This window comes from Archocentrus centrarchus, chromosome 5, assembly GCF_007364275.1.
Source record: "Archocentrus centrarchus isolate MPI-CPG fArcCen1 chromosome 5, fArcCen1, whole genome shotgun sequence".
NCBI lineage: Eukaryota > Metazoa > Chordata > Actinopteri > Cichliformes > Cichlidae > Archocentrus > Archocentrus centrarchus.
The window spans coordinates 12,740,937-12,761,984 of NC_044350.1; the positions used below are offsets into that span (position 1 = coordinate 12,740,937).

General features: G+C 41.9%; 2 protein-coding genes across 3 annotated transcripts; one reads left to right on the plus strand and one right to left on the minus strand.

Moving 5' to 3' along the window:
* Positions 1 to 366: 366 nt before the first annotated feature.
* On the minus strand, positions 367 to 5,731 carry LOC115780187 (keratin, type II cytoskeletal 8-like). Its single transcript, XM_030729234.1, has 9 exons — positions 5,221 to 5,731; positions 3,790 to 3,998; positions 3,170 to 3,230; positions 2,936 to 3,031; positions 2,648 to 2,812; positions 2,144 to 2,269; positions 1,797 to 2,017; positions 1,643 to 1,683; positions 367 to 1,306 (listed from the first exon to the last, which is right to left on the minus strand). The coding sequence occupies exons 1-9, from the start codon at positions 5,671 to 5,673 to the stop codon at positions 1,020 to 1,022; spliced, it is 1,659 nt and encodes a 552-aa protein (XP_030585094.1). The 5' UTR covers positions 5,674 to 5,731; the 3' UTR covers positions 367 to 1,019.
* Positions 5,732 to 17,341: 11,610 nt separating this feature from the next.
* Positions 17,342 to 20,802, plus strand: LOC115780283 (keratin, type I cytoskeletal 18-like). 2 transcript variants are annotated; one of them, XR_004019970.1, is made up of 7 exons: positions 17,342 to 17,873; positions 19,036 to 19,118; positions 19,219 to 19,375; positions 19,469 to 19,633; positions 19,721 to 19,846; positions 20,097 to 20,386; positions 20,538 to 20,802. XR_004019970.1 is itself a non-coding variant. In XM_030729396.1 (7 exons), exons 1-7 carry the CDS (start codon positions 17,430 to 17,432, stop codon positions 20,575 to 20,577), a joined length of 1,236 nt encoding a protein of 411 aa, XP_030585256.1. In that variant the 5' UTR covers positions 17,342 to 17,429; the 3' UTR covers positions 20,578 to 20,802. The 2 variants fall into 2 exon arrangements, 1 of the variants encoding a protein (XP_030585256.1); XM_030729396.1 differs by having other exon boundaries at positions 20,097 to 20,317.
* The last annotated feature ends 246 nt before the right edge of the window (positions 20,803 to 21,048 follow it).

A 21,048-nucleotide genomic window follows, 5' to 3' on the forward strand; every position in this document is an offset into this window, starting at 1 on the left:
CATTTTTGAGGAAGGCCTGATGTTCGGTTCATTCTGTGAAAGAGAAACTCCTGACACAGAGTGAGCAAGGCAGGCTGGGACTTGCAAGCTATTCCAGAGAAACGTTTGCATGGATTATCGTCTTTTCTCATGGCAGATTTCGAAAGTGTTCTTTGTTAAAAGTGGCACTTGTTTGTGTTTGTGAAAGAAACTGTTACCAGACTGTAAGAACAAGATAGGAAGCCCATTGAGGTGATTTCCAGTGCTTTGTCAGGACTGGTCTTTGTATCTGTAATAACAGTGTCAGTGAATTTCAGCACAAATCCAACAGTTTACTGAAAAATACAGCACAGCATGTAAATTTCTGTTTGAACATTTATTGTTGTGCAAACAGGACATTGTGAGAACTTGTGTGGCTGCTATGCATCACATTTAAGTGTTTCACTACAACAAGTTTGCCATACTCTGCTCAGCATAGAAATTACCCCCTTTAATAGCTGTTACACTGTGAATAACAGGTTGAAACGATGCAGTGCCTCCTGCTGGTGAAGGCACACTAAGTGAAAACACAAGAAATACTGCCATCTTGTGGCTTAAAAAGCATGGTGCAGTCATTACTTAACCCTGAAAAGCCTGAACCATGAAGTAATTAGAAGAAATGTTTTTTTTGTTTAGTTTTTTTTAACTCCAGTGTTTATTGAACCTTCTGGCAAATTAAAATATCAATTTGCATACATGAGTTTTAATTTGTATCACTTTTGCTACATACAGTGTTTTTGTGCATTGCATGTGTCTGATTGCATACATCTGGTTTATGAGAGGTCCCATAAACTCATATATCAATATGCTTGGTGTTATAGGGTTGTGGTCTGGATATTTAAGCTCAATAAGCACCACCTTATCAAAGATATCTGAAGAAAACTTGTGTGTTCTTGGAGTTGACAAACATCTTTTTTGTGACTTAATAACAGGGAGAAAAGGTCATGATTTTTCTTGATCTCCAACAAAAAATTGTAAAATTCTCAAAACAGGATAGAAAATCACTCTTCGGCTACAGCTTCAGGCTCCACCTGCTCCTGCTCCTTCTTCTCCACAGCATCTGGCTCCTCAGTTGCTGCCTGTTCCTCCTCCTCCTTCTCCTCCTCTTTCTCTGTCTTGTCCTCGGTCTTCATCACCACTGTCTCCGTCTTGGTGACAGTGGCGCTCTTCACTGCAGCTTCCTCGATGGCTGACGGTGAACCACTGCTCGCTTTGGCTTTATCAAAGGAACAGCTGACGTAGGATGGGATACAGGAACTCTCCAGAGCGAAGGCATTGTAGTTCACAGCTACACATTAGAAGTTTAGAAAGATATGAACTAAAAATATGAACTGTGATTTTTTCCAAGACACAATAAAGGTGCCTAACACAAATCTCATGTACACATAACACTGCCACAGTCGTGCCAAGGTTGGGCTTGTCACATAAATCTATATTCTTACTGCCAGATCAGTGAGAATATTACAGCAAGATTCATATAGCCTGCTTTAAGCAACTCACTCCACCCTGCCTTTGTATGTGATATCAATGTGGTTATGTGGGTTTCTCTGCATTTTCTGTAGCTTAATATAGCCCAAATTAATAGTGCAGGACTTGAAACTGTTGCAAAGAGATATGAACTCACAAGTCTGCTTGGACACAGTGGTCTGAATTCCAGTCACCATCCTTTGGGAAGACAGAAAAAAGAAAAACAAAAGACAAGAACAAGTAAAACGTGATTATGTTGGTATATAAGATACAGTAGAGTATACGTAAGTACCCTCACAGTAACAAACTACCTGCTCTCCTCTCCTTCGAGCAGTTTCCTGTATGTAGCAATCTCAATGTCCAGAGCCAGCTTAACATTCATAAGTTCCTGGTACTGGCGGACTTGCAGTGCCATATCCTGTTTGGCTCTCTGAAGAGCTTCTTCCAAGTCTCTGATGCGCTGTTTGGCGTCTTTCACCGCCAGCTCGCCGCGCTCCTCAGCCTCTGCGATCTGAGTTTCCAAACTGCTTCGCTAAGAGTGGAAGAAGCCAAGCAGAGTGACTGAATAGTCTTTATTAGGCAAGGGACATAGATCGCTGAATTATTACTTGTCAATACATCAATACATCAAATCAATGAAAGCATTTTTATTCCTCACCTGAGCTTTGACCATGTCGATTTCAGACTGGAGTCTCATTATCCTGCGGTTAATGTCAGCGACCTCAGCCCTGGTTGACTTCAGGTCGTCTCCATATCTACCTGCTGACTGCTGCATTTCTGCATACTGCCATGAAAAGAGGTGTTTTTTCTTCACCACATTTTTGGTACATTTAATGTGATAATCACAAAAAGCACATTGCAGCATTGCAACACACAGTGTGCAAACTCCAGATCCATATTTCTTTTTTGCTCTTTGATATATTTGTATATGAAGCTTTTGAGAATGTTACAATAAAAGTAAATAAAGCTGTGATTCCCAGAGTTTAGGCAACAGAGGGCAATAGAGAAGAGAATACATCCCATACCATCTAAGTAACAATCAGAGCCTTCACGCTCCTCAGTCTTAAGTGTTTATGAACATGACATGAGCTTGATGGACTGTCCTCACAGATGATGATCTACAAATTGTCAGCTTTAATTTTCTGTGGCTTTGTGGTCCCACCTTTGTCTGATACCATGACTCAGCCTCCTCTCTGCTCCTTCTGGCGATATCTTCATACTGGGCACGCACTTCAGCGATAATGGCGTCCATGTCAAGATTGCGGCTGTTGTCCATCTCCACCACAACAGATGTTTCCTTTATCTGGCTCTGCAGCTCATTAATTTCCTACACAGGATAAGAGAACATTAAAAAAAATAATAATACTTACACATGCACACATATACATGCAACTCTCTGTATCAATATTATTTATTCAGGTGGAAGTGAAAAGTAGAATGAGGTTCTTACTGCATCAAAGAGCTGCCTCAGGAATTCAATCTCATCGGACAGTCCATCCAGTTTGGCCTCAAGGTCTACTTTGATCATGTAGGCTGCGTCTGTGTCCTTCATTGGGAAAAAAGAACATTCATTGTTCATTATCATCCTGACTCCAAAGTTTTAAAAAGGCCATTGTTTGCTCAGTGAGCATGAAGGCTAATTATAGTTTCGAGATTAAGCATTCACTAGAAAGTCTCCACAGACCTTCTTTAATAGGACAAAGTTGTTCTCACTCTCATTGCGCTTGTTGATCTCATCCTCATACCTGGGAAAAAGGAGAATTTTAACACTAGGCAAAAACAGGTAAAGATACCTCGTCTGCAGAGAGATAATTACATAAATTAAGACAGGCTGTATAGCATCACTGTGAGGAAAAAAATGCTTTATAAAAACTGATGGCTTCATAAGCTTTTATGGAAGTGGTTCCATTGTGTAGAGGTTACCATTTTTGCCTAACGTGAAAAATCATCGGTTCGAGGCCAGGAGGAAACAGGAATCCCTGGGAGTGTTGCATCAGGAAGAGCATCTAGCATTTTAAAAAGAAATCTGCCAAATCAAACATACGGTTCTGTCTGCTGTGGTGAATATTCAAGCTCGTGATGCCCCATCATAATACAAGTCATTATTTTATCTCCTTATCTGCTCTATCTTCTTGAAAGTTAAAAATAGTTCTGCAAGTTTCATAAAAGCCGAGTGTACAACACTGGAAAAACGGAATCACTGGCAGGTTCAAGAACTTCCAAAAATCTGGGATAAATAAAGTATATCTTATATTTTTTATGTTACAGAGTAAGATTACAGTTTAAAATTTCAACTCCACCCACTTGGTTTTGAAGTCCTCGACCAGGCCTGCCACGTGATGCTGGTCAGATTCCAGTTTGACTTTTTCATGACCCAAGTTATCCAGCTGCTTACGCAGGTTGGCAATGTAGGCCTCAAACATAGCGTCGATATTTGAGTGAGACGCGGTCTGTTCCTGCACAAGTTTCCATTTGGTCTCAAGCATTTTGTTTTGCTGTTCAAGGAAGCGTACCTGAAGATTGAAAGGTGGATGAATGCTTAATAGAAAAAAAAAAAGGAAGGAAATAAGTGAGTGTAGAAATGTGTGAGTGTGTGTGATGAGTGAAGCTTTGACTTGGTGGATGAAAAAAAACAATGGCTAAGCATAAAACAATAAATAATGGAGTGGCTGCTCACAGAGATATGTGGTAGGGTATTGTTTAACTACAAAACACGCAAAGAGTAACTGAAAGAAAAATGAGTAATTGAACTTCTCTGCGCCTCCAGCAAATACTCCTCTGTCATGTTTCAACACAATGTGGCAGTGTTTCTCAATTGTGACATGGCTCACCCCTTTACAACTTTTCTATTCAGCGTCATGACCTTGGGTGGGGTCCTGCTACCACTCAGCAAACATGAGGAGAGACACACTGCTTGTTTGTGTGTGTGCCATATCACACTAGTATGTAGAGGAGTGGATGAGTAAGCTTTCTTTACAAGCAGAGGAATTATCCTCAGTGTGATTGATTTTTATGTTAACTTCTGTCCCACCCTACTCTCGTGGGTGCCTTGTTAAACTAGAGAACATGTTTATGGGTTACGGTGACGGATAACAAAAGAATCTGGTGTGTCTCTGGCAGAAAACAGAGCAAGCTGTAAAAAAAAATCAGGTAATGAACAAATATAACACATGCAGTAAATAAGACTTTACAGGACTGGATTCTGGTCGAAAGATGGCTAACATTTTACTTTCTACTTTCACAGCCACTCATTTTGCAAAATATTGCTAATATGGGGGAATGCGCTCCTTCAAGCTAAATTTCTCTGCTCTTCATCCCACTCCTGTACTCTGTATCCAAGTTGATCCTCTTATCTGAGCTCTATGATCACACCTGAGAGGGGAAACATTTGAAGTAGGAAAGCCATTAAACAAACCAGGCAATATTCCCAGCACACTCTATAAATGGCACATTGTTATGACATTTTGACAGGGGCTGACTTAAGGATGAGCTCCATTGTGAAATCAGATATCTTTCATCTTTCCCTATTTTGGCTTCCATACCACCGTGTTTTTTTCTCTGCTGTTTTTCTGCTCTGCATCAAATTTAGTTTCATCTCTACACTACTGTCAACAGAACTAGAGTTACAGAAGTATGGATTCTTTGCTTCTTTTGTTTTCTGCATTTTTGAATATGCGTTTCTGCAGTATACATTTCAAATATAGAATTTCAAATTTCAATACAACATTGACTGACCTTATCAATGAAGGAAGCAAAGCGGTTGTTCAGGGTCTTGATCTGCTCCTTCTCTTGGGTACGGATTGCCTGGATGGTGGGGTCAATCTCCAGGTTCAAGGGAGCCAACAGGCTCTTATTCACTGTCACTGCTGTGATGGGGGCCACAGCTTCATTGGCCATGCCACCTGCTAAACCTCCACCAAAGCCTGCATATCCAAGCTCTACACCACCTACTCTTTGTCCAGATCCCCCAGCGACAAACCCACTGACCATCTTAAACCCCCCAGCACCCACAGCAGCACCACTGCTGCCCAATCCTCCATAAGAGCTGCATCCAGCATAGCTCTGCCTGGCACTCCCCACACCTTGACCTCCATAGCCAGAGAAGGAGCGGCTGCTGAAGCCCTGTGTTCGGGCCCTGGGTGAGGACACAGTGGAGAAGGTGGTGGTCTTCATAGTTCTGGCAGACATGGTTTAAGAGGAAGTCTGTAGCACTGAGGTGGTGTGAGAGGAGAGACTGCTGAGAGGAGAGTCAGGCAGACAGACCCACCCTGGTCCTGTGTGCTATTTAACAGAGTAGGGGAGGAACCCTGCTGAGGTGCGATTGGCTGGTGTCCTCAGTAGGGGAGTGAAGGATAAGGGGGGAGAAAGAGCAAGAGGGGGCGAGATGAGGGAAAGTCAGAGGAGAAAATTGCATCATGCTACACATTTATAGCACATTAAAAGCACAAGCAGAATTACATAATATTCAGAGTGACATTATTTATGAAAAAGCTACTTGCAGAAGTCCTGGAGAACTGGAAAACAAACTGTGTGCAGCTGCATTTACCATACTTCATAACAACAGTTATATTACACTTGTTTTACAACCATGAAATTATCATTTGCTTCAAATGCTTTAGTCACACCTTAGACACATACAGTCTACATCCTCATTGTATTTTACACACACACACACACACACACACACACACACACACACACACACACACACACACACACACACACACACACACACACACACACACACACACACACAGCATCAGAATATAAAGTCAAACAGTGGGTATAATAAACAAGCACGTAATTTTATAAGCTTCTCTTCTACTTTATGACATTTCTCACAGGCGTGATATATGACAAAGTAAATTGTGGTTGGACAGTGTGATGCCCTCTCCTTGTTGGTGGGCAGCGACTGTGTGAAGTCTAGAGAACAACTGCAGATTTACACCCTGAATACGTTCCACCACTTTTTTATCTTTGTGTTTTTGACAAATGTCATTTAACATTTATTACCAAAAATTACAGAAAGCTGATTTTTACCTTTTGGACCATATTTGAAATGTAAACTCTGCATTAAAAACATACAGATTGCACAAAGAAACTATGTAATGGACTGGGTGTTTCATTGTCAGCTATAATTGATGTACCACCAAGCTATGCTGTGCACACACATTCGGGCACGCACGCACACGCGCGCACACACACACACACACGCACACGTGCGCGCACACACACACACACACACACACACACACACAGAGTAACTATTGATAAACATTCCTTCCATATCAGCAAGTGAAGTGCAAACAAAGTTTGTCTTTTTTTTTCTTTCATTTCAGGCAGCACCTCAGTCTTAAACAGTTTCACACACCCAAAGAAATACTGATAACCCCATGGAGGCAATACAATAGAAAGACTACTTATCACACACCGATATATGTAGGTGTAAGGTAGGTAGGTGCGCATGGATCAATGGCCAGATAGATAGATAGATAGATAGATAGATAGATAGATAGATAGATAGATAGATAGATAGATAGATAGATAGATAGATAGATAGATAGATAGATAGATAGATAGATAGATAGATAGATAGATAGATAGATAGATAGATGGATGCAAGAGAAAAACACTTTTTCATACTTATTTAAAATATGAGCTCCATCCATCATCTCACACTGTGGAAATTGTGATTCATTTATCACTTGGCAGATTTATGACTCATGAGCTTTTCAGGGCAATTCAATGGCTGTTGCCAAATTTAACCAAATAACCCAACTTGTTCCCTCTACTAACATTTTCAACATGAGTCTGTTCTTTTGTTTTCCAGGTTTTATCTGTTAAAAAAAAAAAAAAAAAAGACTTCACCTATTTATGAGCTCATGAAAGGAGAGAAATCCCATGGTATGCTGCCATGTGCAAAGATTGAATGTGAACAGGCACAGGGGGCACATCTTGTGGAAAGTACAACCTGAAAAAGACTTGCAGGCTTTGGACTGATCAAAAAATGTGTGTTTCACTTGGCTCGTCTCAAACGGTGACGTGATTCTTCACAATAGAGCACTTGTGCTAAAGCTAGAGACAACCATATATGTACAAGTCAATGGGTTTTTGCTGCTTCATTAACTCAGCCTGTCCGACAAGCACTAGCTGACGAGCAGAGCTGCATTTTGTGCTAACTTAACTTTTTAACACATGATCAGAGTTAGTTGTCTCATCTCTCCCAATAATTCCTCTTTTCTTTTCTGTGTGAGAAAAGAGAAAACGGTAATTTAAGAAGTTAAGCCCCCAGCCTTTAGCCTCCTTAGAGGCCGGTGATGTTATGGTTTGTATGAAGCTGCTAGGTTACACATCAGGACAGGAATGTGCTGAGAGAGATCCACATACATGCTACAAGGCAGAGAGGAGGGGTGCTGAGAAGATGAACTGGTGGGTATACAAGAGGGCAATTAGCAGAGATAAGAAGCACAGCTATTTCACAACCACTGACTCTCACTGAGTTGTTCCTTTTGGACAGGGTGGGATGCACAGCATGCAGACTGACAGTTATATGAGCAGTTATCACTGACTCCAGCATTCATTTCACTAAACAGTATGCTGATGGATAAAGATAGTCATTAATATAAAACAGCAATCTATCTATATCTATCATTTGATTTTAAAATGGCATATGATAAAACATTAAAATGCAGATCATTTTAAATGGCATAAAAGCATGTGTATAAAAATATTAATAAAATTACAAGGTGTTGTTTTTTTTAATCTTTGGTCTCAAAGTTGGACTTTTCTCTGTTTAAGAGCATCCAAGCCTGCCGAGCCTTGAAAGTAATCAGGAGAAGATGGTATAAAAACTCGTTTCCTGCTTCAACCTTGAATGCCTGTTCAAACAAAGAACAACCACAAATACATGAACTCCATATCCAGGAACTCGGAAAACTCAATGAACATAAACTCGATGAAGGCAGCATATGGAAGGCAGAGTGCCACCTCTTCTTCCTCTACAGTAGATCTGTTTGCTTTGAGACTCATGCCCCCTAGTGGTTAGTTTGTGGAGGTGGCCTCAGTAAAGAGAATTGCAGAGAAGGAATAGAATACTTGATGAAATACACTATATTGCCAAAAGTATTCGCTCGTCTGCCTTCACACACATATGAACTTGAGTAACATCACATTCTTGATCCATAGGGTTTAATATGATGTCGCCCCACTCTTTGCAGCTATAACAGCTTCAACTCTTATAGGAAGGCTTTCCACAAGGTTTAGGAGTACGTTTATGGGAGTTTTTGACCATTCTTCCAGAAGTGCATTTGTGAGGTCAGACACTGATGTTGGATAAGATGGCCTGGCTCGCAGTCTCGGCTCTAATTTAACCCAAAGGTGTTCTGTAGGGTTGAGGTCAGTCAAGTTCTTCCACACCAAACTCGTTCATCCGTGTCTTTATGGACCTGCTTTGTGCTCTGGTGTGCAGTCATGTTGGAACAGGAAGAGGCCATCCCCAAACTGTTCCCACAAAGTTTTGAACATGAAATTGTCCAAAATGTCTTTGTATGCTGAAGCATTAAGAGTTCCTTTCACTGGAACTAAGGGGCCGAGCCCAACTCCTGAAAAACAACCCCACACCGTAATCCCCCCTCCACCAAACTTTACACTCGGCACAATGCAGACAATACCAATCCCCTGGCGATCACCAGGGTTATAATAGTTTTGGATTTTACATTATAGTTTAGTTTTAGTTAGTTTTTACTTTTTTTTCTCTAATTCAGTTAGTTTTAATTAGTTTTCAGAGTGGTTTTGCTCGTTTTTATTAGTTTTTATTTTTGGTTTCATGCTTAGTTTTAGTTAGTTTCAGTTAGTTTCAGTATTAGTTTTAGTATTTTCATACCTGATCAGGTGTAAGATTCAAGGCGCAAAAGTGACTATTGTGTAATGAAAACTTGACAAAAGATACAGTTTAAAGAAATATAGTCAACAACCAACTGTTCACAAGACATGCTAAATGTGTGTAATATTAAGGACACACATGAACATCAACAGGGAGAAACAAAGAAAAACATGAACTCCCAAACTCAATAAATTCTACAATAAACTCCACAATAAAGTTCAGCATCAGTGCAGCAGATTAATAACGCCTACATGTGGTGTTAAACAAAAACAAACTCTTTGAAGGAGTCAAAGCTCAAATCCAGCTGCATCCTGATGTTCTCACCACCTGAAGCTGCTTCTGTTTTGGAGCTAGCTTGGTTAGATGCTCGCTAATTAAACTTGCAGGGTCTTTGCGGCCTCTGTACACAACCTACAGAAGTTGCCGACCTCATGTCCGCATTTATGCTTGTGTAGCTGGATTGTGTGTGTTAATTATCTTGTGGTCGTGTGCAGGTGTTTGTACTCAAAGAACCTCCATACGGGACTCTGCCGCTTTCTCTGCAGACCGCAGCCATTACTTTGCGGACCAGCGCGGTGAGCGCACGCACATGCGCACTCACACAGTTGTCCTGTGGCGCTCCCAGCTTAAACTCGGAGAGCGGAAACAATGATTTCATATCAATCCACAAGGCTTAAAAAAAACCCCCAAAAAAACAAGTAAATGAAAGTCAGTTTATCGATAATTTCAGTTAGTTTTAGTTAGTTTTGTAAACTCACAATTCAGTTTTAATTAGTTATCGTTTTTTCCTTTTAATTATAGTTTTTATTTATTTCAGTTAACGACAATGTTTTTTCAATTTCAGTTTTCGTTATTTCGTTCGTTTTCGTTAACTATAATAACCCTGGCGATCACCAACCCAGACTCATTCATTTTATTGCCAGATAGAGAAGCTTGATTTGTCACTCCAGAAAACATGTCTCCACTGCCATAGAATCGAGCGGCGGTGTGGTTTATACCACTACATCTGATGCTTTGCATTGCACTTGGTAATGTAAGGCTTGGATGCAGCTGCTCAGCCATGGAAATCCATTCCATGAAGCTCTTTAAGCACTGTTCTTGAGCTAATCTGAAGGCCACACAAAGTTTGGAGGTCTGTAGTGATTAAATCTGCAGAAAGTTGACAACCTCTGTGCACTATGCGCCTCAGCACATGCTGAACCCGCTCTGCTGTTGCTCCCAGTCACTTCCACTTTGTTAAAATTCCACTAACAGGTGACTGTGGAATATTTAGTAGCAAGGAAATTTCATGACTGGACTTGTTGCACAGGTGGCATCCTATCACGGTACCACATTGCAATTCACTGAGCTCCTGAGAGCAACCCATTCTTTCATAGATGTTTGTAGAAACAGTCTGCATGCCTAGGTACTTGGTTTCATACACCTGTGGCCGTGGAAGTGATTGGAACATCTGAATTCAGCGATTTGGATGGGTGAGTGAATACTTTTGGCAATATAGTGTATAATCCATACTATAAGGATGGTGTTGATTTTGACCTATATGGTCTTAGGCATGACATTATTGGTCTGCCAGTCTATACCACTTTGGGCCAGATTGAAATACGCCAGCAGCTTTAAACCAGACTGCCACCACACTCAGAGGATGAAATTCATTGATGGTGAATGCACTTCCATATTTCCTCAAACATGTGTGCCTTTTACTTTACAAATTCTTTTATGAAGAAACTGATTAAATTGACATTTAAAAAGATATTTAAAAGTCTATTATACTGCTGAACTTACTCTGAAATGAACCTAAGCCAATTTAGTCTCCTTGTGCAAAGGGGCATGTGGGTGACTCTCTGGAGCATCAGCTCAAACTCCTAGCTCAGGCTCATTTTATGTCTTCCTGTGAAATGTCTTTGTGCTAGAAATGAACATGACATTGCACAGAGAAAATGTCTCTTAGGCGACACATTTTAATAACTTCGGTGGTGCAAATCTTATGCTCTGCCAATGGTCCACAGGGCCCATTAACCAAAAATATTGATAAATACAGTACTTCGTCAAAGTATTGAGCTACTCATAAATTCTTTATATTTTGCCAGGAAATTGAGAAATAGGTTCAAGGATTTATTGAAATGTGCAAACATACATGGAAATACAGTATATAAGGCAAAAGCAGAGTTTGTACATTCTAATGAACTTGAAAGTCAGTATGACCACCTTTATTCTTCAACACTGCCTGAACTCTCTTAGGCAGCTTTTGTGTTATTTCTCTAAGTAGTCTTCAGGAATAGTTCTCCAGGCTTCTTGAAGGACATTCAACACTCTTCTTTGGATTTTGGCTGCCTTCTGTTCTCTGTCAAGATGATCCCACACTGCTTCAGTAATGTCGAGGTCTGGGCTCTGGGGAGGTCAATCCATGACTGATAGTGCTCAATTGTGTGTTTTTCTATCCAGATTTGCCTTTACTGCACTGGCAGTATGTTTGGAATTATTTTCATGCTGAAAAATGAAGCCATCATCAATCAAATTCTTTCCAGATGGTATTGCATGGTTGATCAAAATCTGATCAGTTTTGACACGATCCCCAACATGACTGGCTGAAATGCAGCTCCAAACCATGACAGTGTCGTGACTCGTGCTGGTGTGTGAGGTTCTGTGGGAGCTTGGGTTGGGCTGGTTCTCCTCCCCTTGGGCGGAGCCTCGTCTCTTGCAGCAGTCTGTCACACCTGGATTCCATCAGCTCGTATTTGAGGACCAGTGGAGACCTTCACTCCTCGCCTGAGAGTCAGCTACCTATTCATGATAACTAGGTCACCAGCATTGGAGATTATTTCGTGCTTTCGTGTTTTTTGGATTTTTGTGTTTTGTGCTTTGCTACTCATTCATGGCTGGTAACCCACTTATTGTGCTACTCACCTCCATACAGGATCGGATCACCTCACTTCTCTCCAGTTGTCATCTGCCTGCCCTTCCGTAACCTCAGAACTTTGGATTCACGCCAGCACACCGCCTCGCTTCTCCTTCCCGGAGAGGAATCCCACACATTGTCAAGTAAGCCCTCCATTTCCCCCGTTACTAGCAAGTTAACCATCTTTGGGACCTCCCATTAACTCTCCTCTCCTTTTCCACGATTCTCCCCGGAAACCTCCCACCTATGCTTCAAGTGCTTAGATGAGTGAAAGACCCTGTAGTTCCCAAGCCCCGCTTCTGTTCAGCCCCTTTTGAGTCTCCATAGAATATTTGTGTTTTTGTGTTTTCACGCTGTGAATAAAGCATTCTTTGACTTTCACGTGGCTGATCATTTGGGTCCCTGCAATTGAGTCCTCATTTCTGAGTATGGCCTGAGTTCGTGCTGCATAACAGACAGAGGCTCAACAGTATTTTTCAGATGGTTGTAGATACTCACTGTTGTACCTCTTTCCTGGCCTCCACTGTACATACATGGCCTCCTCTGTACATACTGATGAAGATACATCCATCCATCCATCCATTTTCATCCGCTTATCTGGGGCCACTTCCTCCAGCTCATCCAGGGGGACCCAAAGATGTTCCTAGGCCAGCTGAGAGATATAAAAAGTGTCCTGGGTCTGCCCTGGGGCCTCCTCCCGGTAAGACATCACCCAAGAGGTGCCCAGGAGGCATCCTAGTCAGATGTCCGAACCACCTCAACTGGCTCCTTTCGACGTGGAGGAGCAGTGGCTCTACTTTGAGCCCCTCCCAAAGGGCTGCACTCCTCACCCTATCTCTAAGGGAGAGGCCAGCCACCCTTCGGAGGAAGCTCATTTCTGCCGCTTGTATTCTTGATCTCGTTCTTTCATTCACTGCCCAAAGTTCATGTGTGAGGGTAGGGACATAGATTGATTAGTAACTCAGCATCTTCGCTTTCATGCTCAGCTCCCTCTTTACTATGACAGACTGGTGCAGCACCAGCATCACTGCAGATGCAGCCCCAATCAGTCTGTCAATCTCCCACTCCCTTCTACTGTCACTTGTGCACAAGAACCAGAGATACTTAAACTCCACCTGAGGCAGCAACTCATCCCTGAGCCGGATTTGGCACTCCACCCTCTTTCGGCTGAGGACCATGGCCTCAGACTTAAAGGTGCTAATTCTCATGCCAGCCACTTCACACTCGTTCCACTACGAGCTGGAGGCCTGATGAAGCCAACAGAACCGCATCATCGGCAAAATGCAGAGATGACATTCAGAGGCCACCAAGGTGGAAGCCTTCTGCCACTTGGCTATGCACAGAAATTCAGTCCATAAAAATTCTGATCAGAATCAGTGGCAAAAGGCAGCCCTGGCAGAATCCAACACCCACTGGAAAGAGTCCGCCTTATTGCCAGCAATACGGGCCAAGCTCTCTCTGCGGCTGTACAGAGATCGAATGGCCAACAACAACAGGCCAGACACCCCATACTCCTGCAGCACCCCCACAGGATACTCATAGGGACGCCATTGAATGCCTTCTCCAATTCCACAAAACACATGTAGACTCGAGAGGATAAAGAGCTGGTCCAGTGTTCAGCAATCTGGATGAAAACTGAATTGTTCCTCTTGAGCCCAAGGTTTGACTAACAGACAGACCCTCCTTTCCAGCACCCAGGCATAGACCTTACCGAGGAGGCTGAAGAGTGTGATTCCCCCGATAGTCGGAGCACACCCTCCGGTCTCTCTTCTTAAAAATGGGGACCACCACCTTGGTCTGCCAATCCCATGGCAACACCCCAGATCTCCACGCGATGTTGCAGAGGCATGTCAACCAAGACAGCCCTACAACATACAGAAGGCATATCAGTGGGATTAAGAAGGTACTCAAAGTATCCCTTCCACTGCCTGACTATAGCCTCAGTTGAAGTCAGCAGTGCTCCACCTGCACTATAAACCGTGTAAATAGAGCATCACTTTCCCTCCTGAGTCACCTGACAGTTTGCAGAATCACTTCGAGGCCATCCAAAAATCTTTTTCCATGGCCTCATCAGCCTCCTCCCACACCCAAGTTTTTGCTTCAGCCACTGCCCGAGCCACCATCTGATTTGGGGATTACTACCACCACAGGCACCAACTACCTTGCAGCCACAGCTCTAAGCAGCAATCTCAATGATGGAGGTATGGAGCACGGGTCATTCAGACTCAATGTCCTCAGTCTCCCTCAGAATACTGTCGAAGTTCTGCCAGATATGGGAGTAGAAGATCTTGCGGACTGGGCCCTCTGCCAGGCAGGTCTGTCTAGCAACTGTCCAACTGATGAAGATTTGAACTAAAAATTTTGATTTATTGCTCCATCAGACTCGTGGCCACTGATTTTCAGTCCAGTTCTTGTGTAATTTGGCATACCTCAACCTTTTCTCCCTGTTTGCCTTCCTTAAGAATGGCTTCTTGACAAGCCACCCTTCCACAGAGACCATTTCTGATGAGGCTTCAGTGAACAGTAGAGGGATCAACTGAAGGGTCAGATGCATCTCTCAGGTCTTTGCTGGTGTTTTTCCTATTTCTTAAGATACTGTTCATCTGCTGTAGATTCACCTAAAAAAAAAACAGCAACAAATGTGTTTGAAATTTAGAAAGCAGCCAATGTCCAAAGTAAAACTTTGAAAGACCTTCAGAAAGCTGGGAGAACTATTGCTCAAGACCACTTTAAAAATGGCAAGAAAGTCTGACTCCTTGGAAGCAAAATAAAAAGAACTCAGGGATGCTTCAAGACTTTTACACAGTTTTGTATATACTAATTTAAACAAACTCCCTTCTTTGGAATCTTTGAGCATCTTGGGTGAGTCAGTGACCAAAAGAGGAAGGGAGGATGCAAGCATGTGAGTGAGTAAGAGTGTATCACAGTCACATGTATGTCAGCATTCTGTCATGTATATATGAGGGGACCACATTATCTGTATAATCATGTATATGAATCTATGCAAATACACATTTTGTATTTTGTATATGTCTGGGAGTATTCAGGTTGCATGGAAAAGCAAGGAAACCAAAGACAAAGAGGAAGGGAAATTAAATTCATTCAAGGCCACAGCAGGCTGAGAATGGCAGTAATCTGACAAGATTTGTAAAAGAACAAAAACTTCTGCAGTGGTTTCCAGACTCATGCTGTGTGTTACTATGACTCACAGACTCCATTCTCACCAGTATTCCCTTATTTTCTTTTCTCATCTTAGAGTAGATGGGGTTAAAAAAAAATCTTAATCATGTGAGGAGGCAAAAAAAAGACTCTTGATTGAATCAGGGGTATTTGCTGCAAGTTAGAGATTAAAGATGTGTTATATAAAGCTGTAGGTCAAGTTTCTTTATCTTTTTTGTCACTGCAAGGTTTTGGATTTACTGTGCTGGGGAAAAGGTTGCCAACACACATTCAAACAAACGAGACAGTGGCAACGCAGTCATGAGGTATGAGTCATGCTGATTTAATTTATCGGTCCTCTGATCTGCTTGTGCTGTGCATTTTTGCTTTTTCTTTTCAATTTTGCTACTCTGCACTATGGGCTCTTTTCTTCATGTTGGGTGTTACTTAATGAAATTATTAAATAAATACACAGTAATAGACTGGGAGGAAAGCAGATCACGTTTGAACGTGAGGAAAGAACAGAAAGAAAAGAACTAGGTTGCTGGGGAGCTCAGGAGGTTGTTTGAGTCTTTGGAATTTCCCCCTGTGGGTGCTTCATTTGGTTTTATTATTCAGTTCTCTAGGGGCTCAGTGTGAAAATCCTCTCTGGCTACAACTGAAGGTTCACATAAACCCTTCCAAGGTCATGCTGGAACACTAAATACTGCAAGCTGGATTTAGGAAAATTATGCTGTTTTATTCTTTGAGAGCAATTATTTTCTCCAGTTTTTATTTTCTCGCGTGCCCGTTTGGTTTCATTTGGTCTCTTACCATGTTGCACACATGTTTTTAGAACATCTAGAAGTAACACTACAGTATGCTTTTTTTTTTCTTTCTTTCTTGTGTTTCTCAAAGAATAAGTGAAAAGTGTCATATTCAATAGTAGTTCTCATGAAAGGCACAAAAGATAAAACTTCAAAGAAAATTGTTCAGAATCCTCAATAGAACCGATATATACAGATACTGTGACAAGTGAATGAGGGCAGCTTTTATTTCCTTTCGACTGTATTCTGGCCCAGGTATCAGCTAACCTTTGTTTTTCATCTCTTGCAGAGACTTCAGATGCATTAGAAGCTTGAGTGTCACTGGGTTTCCTAACACCATGTCAGGCTTCTTTATTCATTTTAGCTCATCCTACTCATTGTGTTGGAATTCAGTCACAGTTGTGTGAGTTTGTTAGCAAGTCAGATCACTTATAGTATCACTTGTAGTATTTTTTTCATTGTACTTACTCTGATCAAGACCTTTCTGAGCTCCCTGTTTTGGTTGCTGCTGTTGTGTCCTGTACTCAGTTTAGTTTAGATGGGAAGGTTGGCACAGTCTGTTTATTGTGGGCCCAGCTGACCACAGTCGTGCAAACTATGCAGTAAGTGCTGGGCATTATTCCTTTCATTGGCAAACCAAAAGTATTTTGTTGCATACTTATAAAGTGTAAGCATGCATCATCACCAAAAAAATGTTACCCTTTAGCTTTTATTTGTAATTCTACATATACAGTATATTCCCTAACTCTTAACTCTCATAGAAACATGTGCTTTTTTTGGGACTGCTTGTCCACTGCTGCTTTCTGTTATTTTTTTTTTATGAGCTCTGGTTTGTGTGGTCTCTGTAGTTCCGTTATCTACTCAGAACGCTATTACATGTTTACACTGCAAAACACATTTCCTTGGAGACAGAAAAAACATTGTAGGTTGAAAAGGAAACAAGTGAGTGAGTGAGTGAGTGAGTGAGTGAGTGAGTGAGTGAGTGAGTGAGTGAGTGAGTGAGTGAGAAGGAACAGGAAACAAAGACTGGGGTGATGTTGAAGTGGGCAGGGTCAGAAAAGACCAGCTTTCATTGGACAAGAGAGGCAAGAGTATAAGTTCCCCACTTCCCACTCCCAGCGCCACTTTCTAGACCAGCCAGCAGTGAGTCTCCACATCTCATTTTTCACTTCATCCCCTGCCTTGCCTTAACTTCTCCAACATGGACTCAAGATCTTCTCGGATGTCCTTCACCCGCTCTGCCCCGGCATACCGCGCTTCCAGCATTTATGCGGGTGCTGGTGGAAAGGGTGCTCGAATCTCCTCTGCCTCCTCATTATCCCTGCGTTCTGGTCCTCCACTTGCATCTTCTTCAACTGCCTTTAAGCTGAGCAGTGGAATGGGTGGAGGTGTGGGCTCTGGCTTTGGTGGTGCCGGTGCATCCGTGACAGCCAGCGGCGGTACCAGTTCTTCGATCCTGGGCAATGAGAAGGGAGCCATGCAGAACCTGAATGACCGCCTGGCCAATTACCTGGAGACAGTGAGGACCCTGGAAAAGGCCAACAAGGAACTGGAGCTGAAGATTAGGGCAGCACTGGAGAAAGGAGGGCCTGACATGACAGACTACAGCAAGTATGAGCCCATCATAAATGACTTACGCAAACAGGTAAGAAATGAGATCAAATGAAAAGGTGTTTGATAAGACAAAGAATGAAAAAGATGAATGATGCTTTAGAAATACTTGAATTGGCCTCTAACTTGAGTATCAATGAGTGCATGTGATGGCACTCAACACGGCATGTTTCTACTGTATCAAGTTGTAGTATAAACTTTATTGAGATATCACATTTGATCAAAAATTGAGGTTGCGAATGCTTATACTGACACCAGCAGTGTTTCCTTTGTAAGTTATCAAATTTCTTCAAAGAGAATGACGGGTGTGGTTGCTAAGCTGTAGCCCACCCCCCCCCCCATAAAACTCTCTACTGGCCCCAACTTCCTTCAATGAATCACCAGCACAAGGGTATCATCACGAGAGACAGACTGAGAAGCTCTCAGTCAACCAGCGAACAAAAGCATTTCCAAATGGTTCCGCTTGTTAGATGTGGATTCTACAAGCATGCATAGTTTAGGAGGCTCTCAATGGGAAACAGATGTGTGCCACACGGACACACGTGCACAGATAGATGCGTGTCAGTGCAGTGGTTGTATAACAATCAGCAGAGTCACATGTCACATTCTTCTCCAGAGACCCATTCTTCTATATCACATAATGACACATTGATGGTGGTACTGTCTTTTTTTTTTTTCACCACACAAAATGGGATAAGTATTTCCCCTTTCCTCTGTGCCAGGATACGACAAGAAATTAGAAACTCACTGTCACACTCAAGGATAAAAAATTTTCCCATCTGTCTGCACATAAATGCACACAGTGTATTGAGAAAATGATAGAAAGAGACAGCTGGATGGACGGAAGAAAAAAGTTATGGTTTGTTCAGACAGGAAACACATTGCTCCGGCAACGCTAAAACAAACCAGATTCTGTTTTGGCACAGGAACATCCTCTCTTCCTGTTCTTCGGTTTGTGGTTCTTCTTTCATGACTGAGCGTTACTATGGATTCAATCATGTTGTGGTCTTATTTTGCAGTTTGACTTTTTGGGTTTCTCTTCTTACAGAAGGGAAGTCGAGCCTACAAAAGCGCTGTCTCAAAGCACATGATTATTGGAACAGAGCTACTAAATTGTGGACTGATTAAGCAGAATTGGTTAAAATGAAAAGAACAAAAAAATAATCTTTTAAATATTCTTTTATTTTTCTGTCCAGATCTTCGATAAGATAACGGAGAACGCTCGTTTAGTGCTCCAGATTGACAACGCCCGTCTCGCTGCAGACGACTTCAAAGTAAAGTATGTGATCATCTTCTCTTTGCGTGCGGACTCATTCTTAGACTGCACTACACTGTGTGGCTGTGTCTCTAATAGAGTTTGTGTCTGTTCACTCCTACAGGTCTGAGAATGAGATGGCAATCCGCCTGTCTGTGGAGGCTGACATTGCCGGGCTGAAGAAAGTCATCGACGACACTAACATGACCAGGATAAACATCGAGAATGAGATTGAGGCTGTGAAGGAGGAGCTTCTGTTCCTGAAGAAGAACCATGAGAATGTGAGTCTGCAGTTCGTTCAATCGATAATAGCATCTAGAGTTATGCGTGTTGACAGTTTGTTGTTCATTTCTTTCATTCTGCCGATCCAACAGGAGGTGATGGAGCTGAGGAATCAGATCTCACAGTCAGGTGTGCAAGTGGATGTAGACGCTCCCAAAGGTCAAGACTTGTCCCAGATCATGGAGGACATGAGAACCAACTATGAAAAGATTGCAGTGAAAAATGCAGAGGACCTCAAACGGTGGCATGAAAATCAGGTACCGCAGTGCTAAATATGTTTAACCATGAAAAAAATGCACTGAGTTACTGTATCTCTGACCGTCTTCTTTTCGTGCCCCTGTCAGATCGCAGATGTGCAGGTGCAGGTTTCACAGAACACAGAAGCTCTCCAAGGGGCCCAGATGGAGAGGAGTGACTTATCACGACAGATACAGACTCTGGAAATTGAACTTGCATCTCAACAGAGCTTAGTAAGCATTTTATTAATCGATTTATTTAACATTTTCATTTTATTTGGGAATGTGAAATAATCAAGTCATTTCATTAGTTTATGACCATATTCCATAATGCATTCTTTATGTCTTCTTATTACAAAACTGGGACAGTTAAATATCCTGACCACTGCACCCACTCAGAGTTAACACAGGATATGTTTCCTAATATTTTCCAATGATTTCCTATACTGGAAACTTTTATTTCTCCTTTTCAATCTTTTATTAGAAAGCCTCTTTAGAGGACACTCTACGCAACACAGAGCTACGTAACAACATGGAAATGGAAAAGTATAACTCCATCATTATCCGACTGGAGGAAGAGCTGGCCAACTTACGCGCAAATATACAGCAACAGACCCAAGAGTACGAGGCACTGCTCAACATGAAGATGAAACTTGAGAGCGAGATCAGCACTTACAAGACTCTGCTGGATGGTGGAGACCTCAAGTAAGAGCTATAAAGATGTGTTGGAGAAAAAAAAAAGCAGGTCAAGGCACGATGATGGTGATGGTGGAGGTGAATACTAAAATCAATTGATAGCATGAGTTGCATGGCCAAGAATAACTACAGCATAATTTGAGGTAGAAGTCTCAGCTGGCTATGGTCTCGTGGCCAGTTCAACATGAATATTTTGGAAGTCTGAATGTTTCATTTGTGTTTTGTACAGGCTCCAGGACGCGCTGGACGAACTGGTGGATGCAAGCTAATTTGGAACAAAGGATTGGGAGTCATTGCAACAATGACAGCAAAGCTGCCAAAACCCATCAATTGTGGGGGGGCGGTGGAGTTTTGACATTTTTTGCACTATAACCACAAGTCATGTGAAGCTTGATTTAAGCAATTCTGAATACAGACATTATTCCACCACAGTGAAACTAAAACCACTTCCTGATCTGCCAGAAAAATGAATAAAACCTCTTCTTAAACCTGCATTTACAGCTTTTGTCTATTTCTTGTTAATCTTTTATACATGTTGTGTTTTGGAAGTAAAGGCCCTTGCTGAATTAAAAAAAAAAAACTAATCAGAAAATAACTGGTCATTTCTGTTGGTTAAAAAGTCAAATGAAAACAACTACAAAATTACTGATAGCTGGCTTAAGTAGGAAAAAGATTATCTGGGCTATCATTTGTCGAGTCTCAAAATAACTTGTGAAATAAAAACCATAATCTGAAGCCTG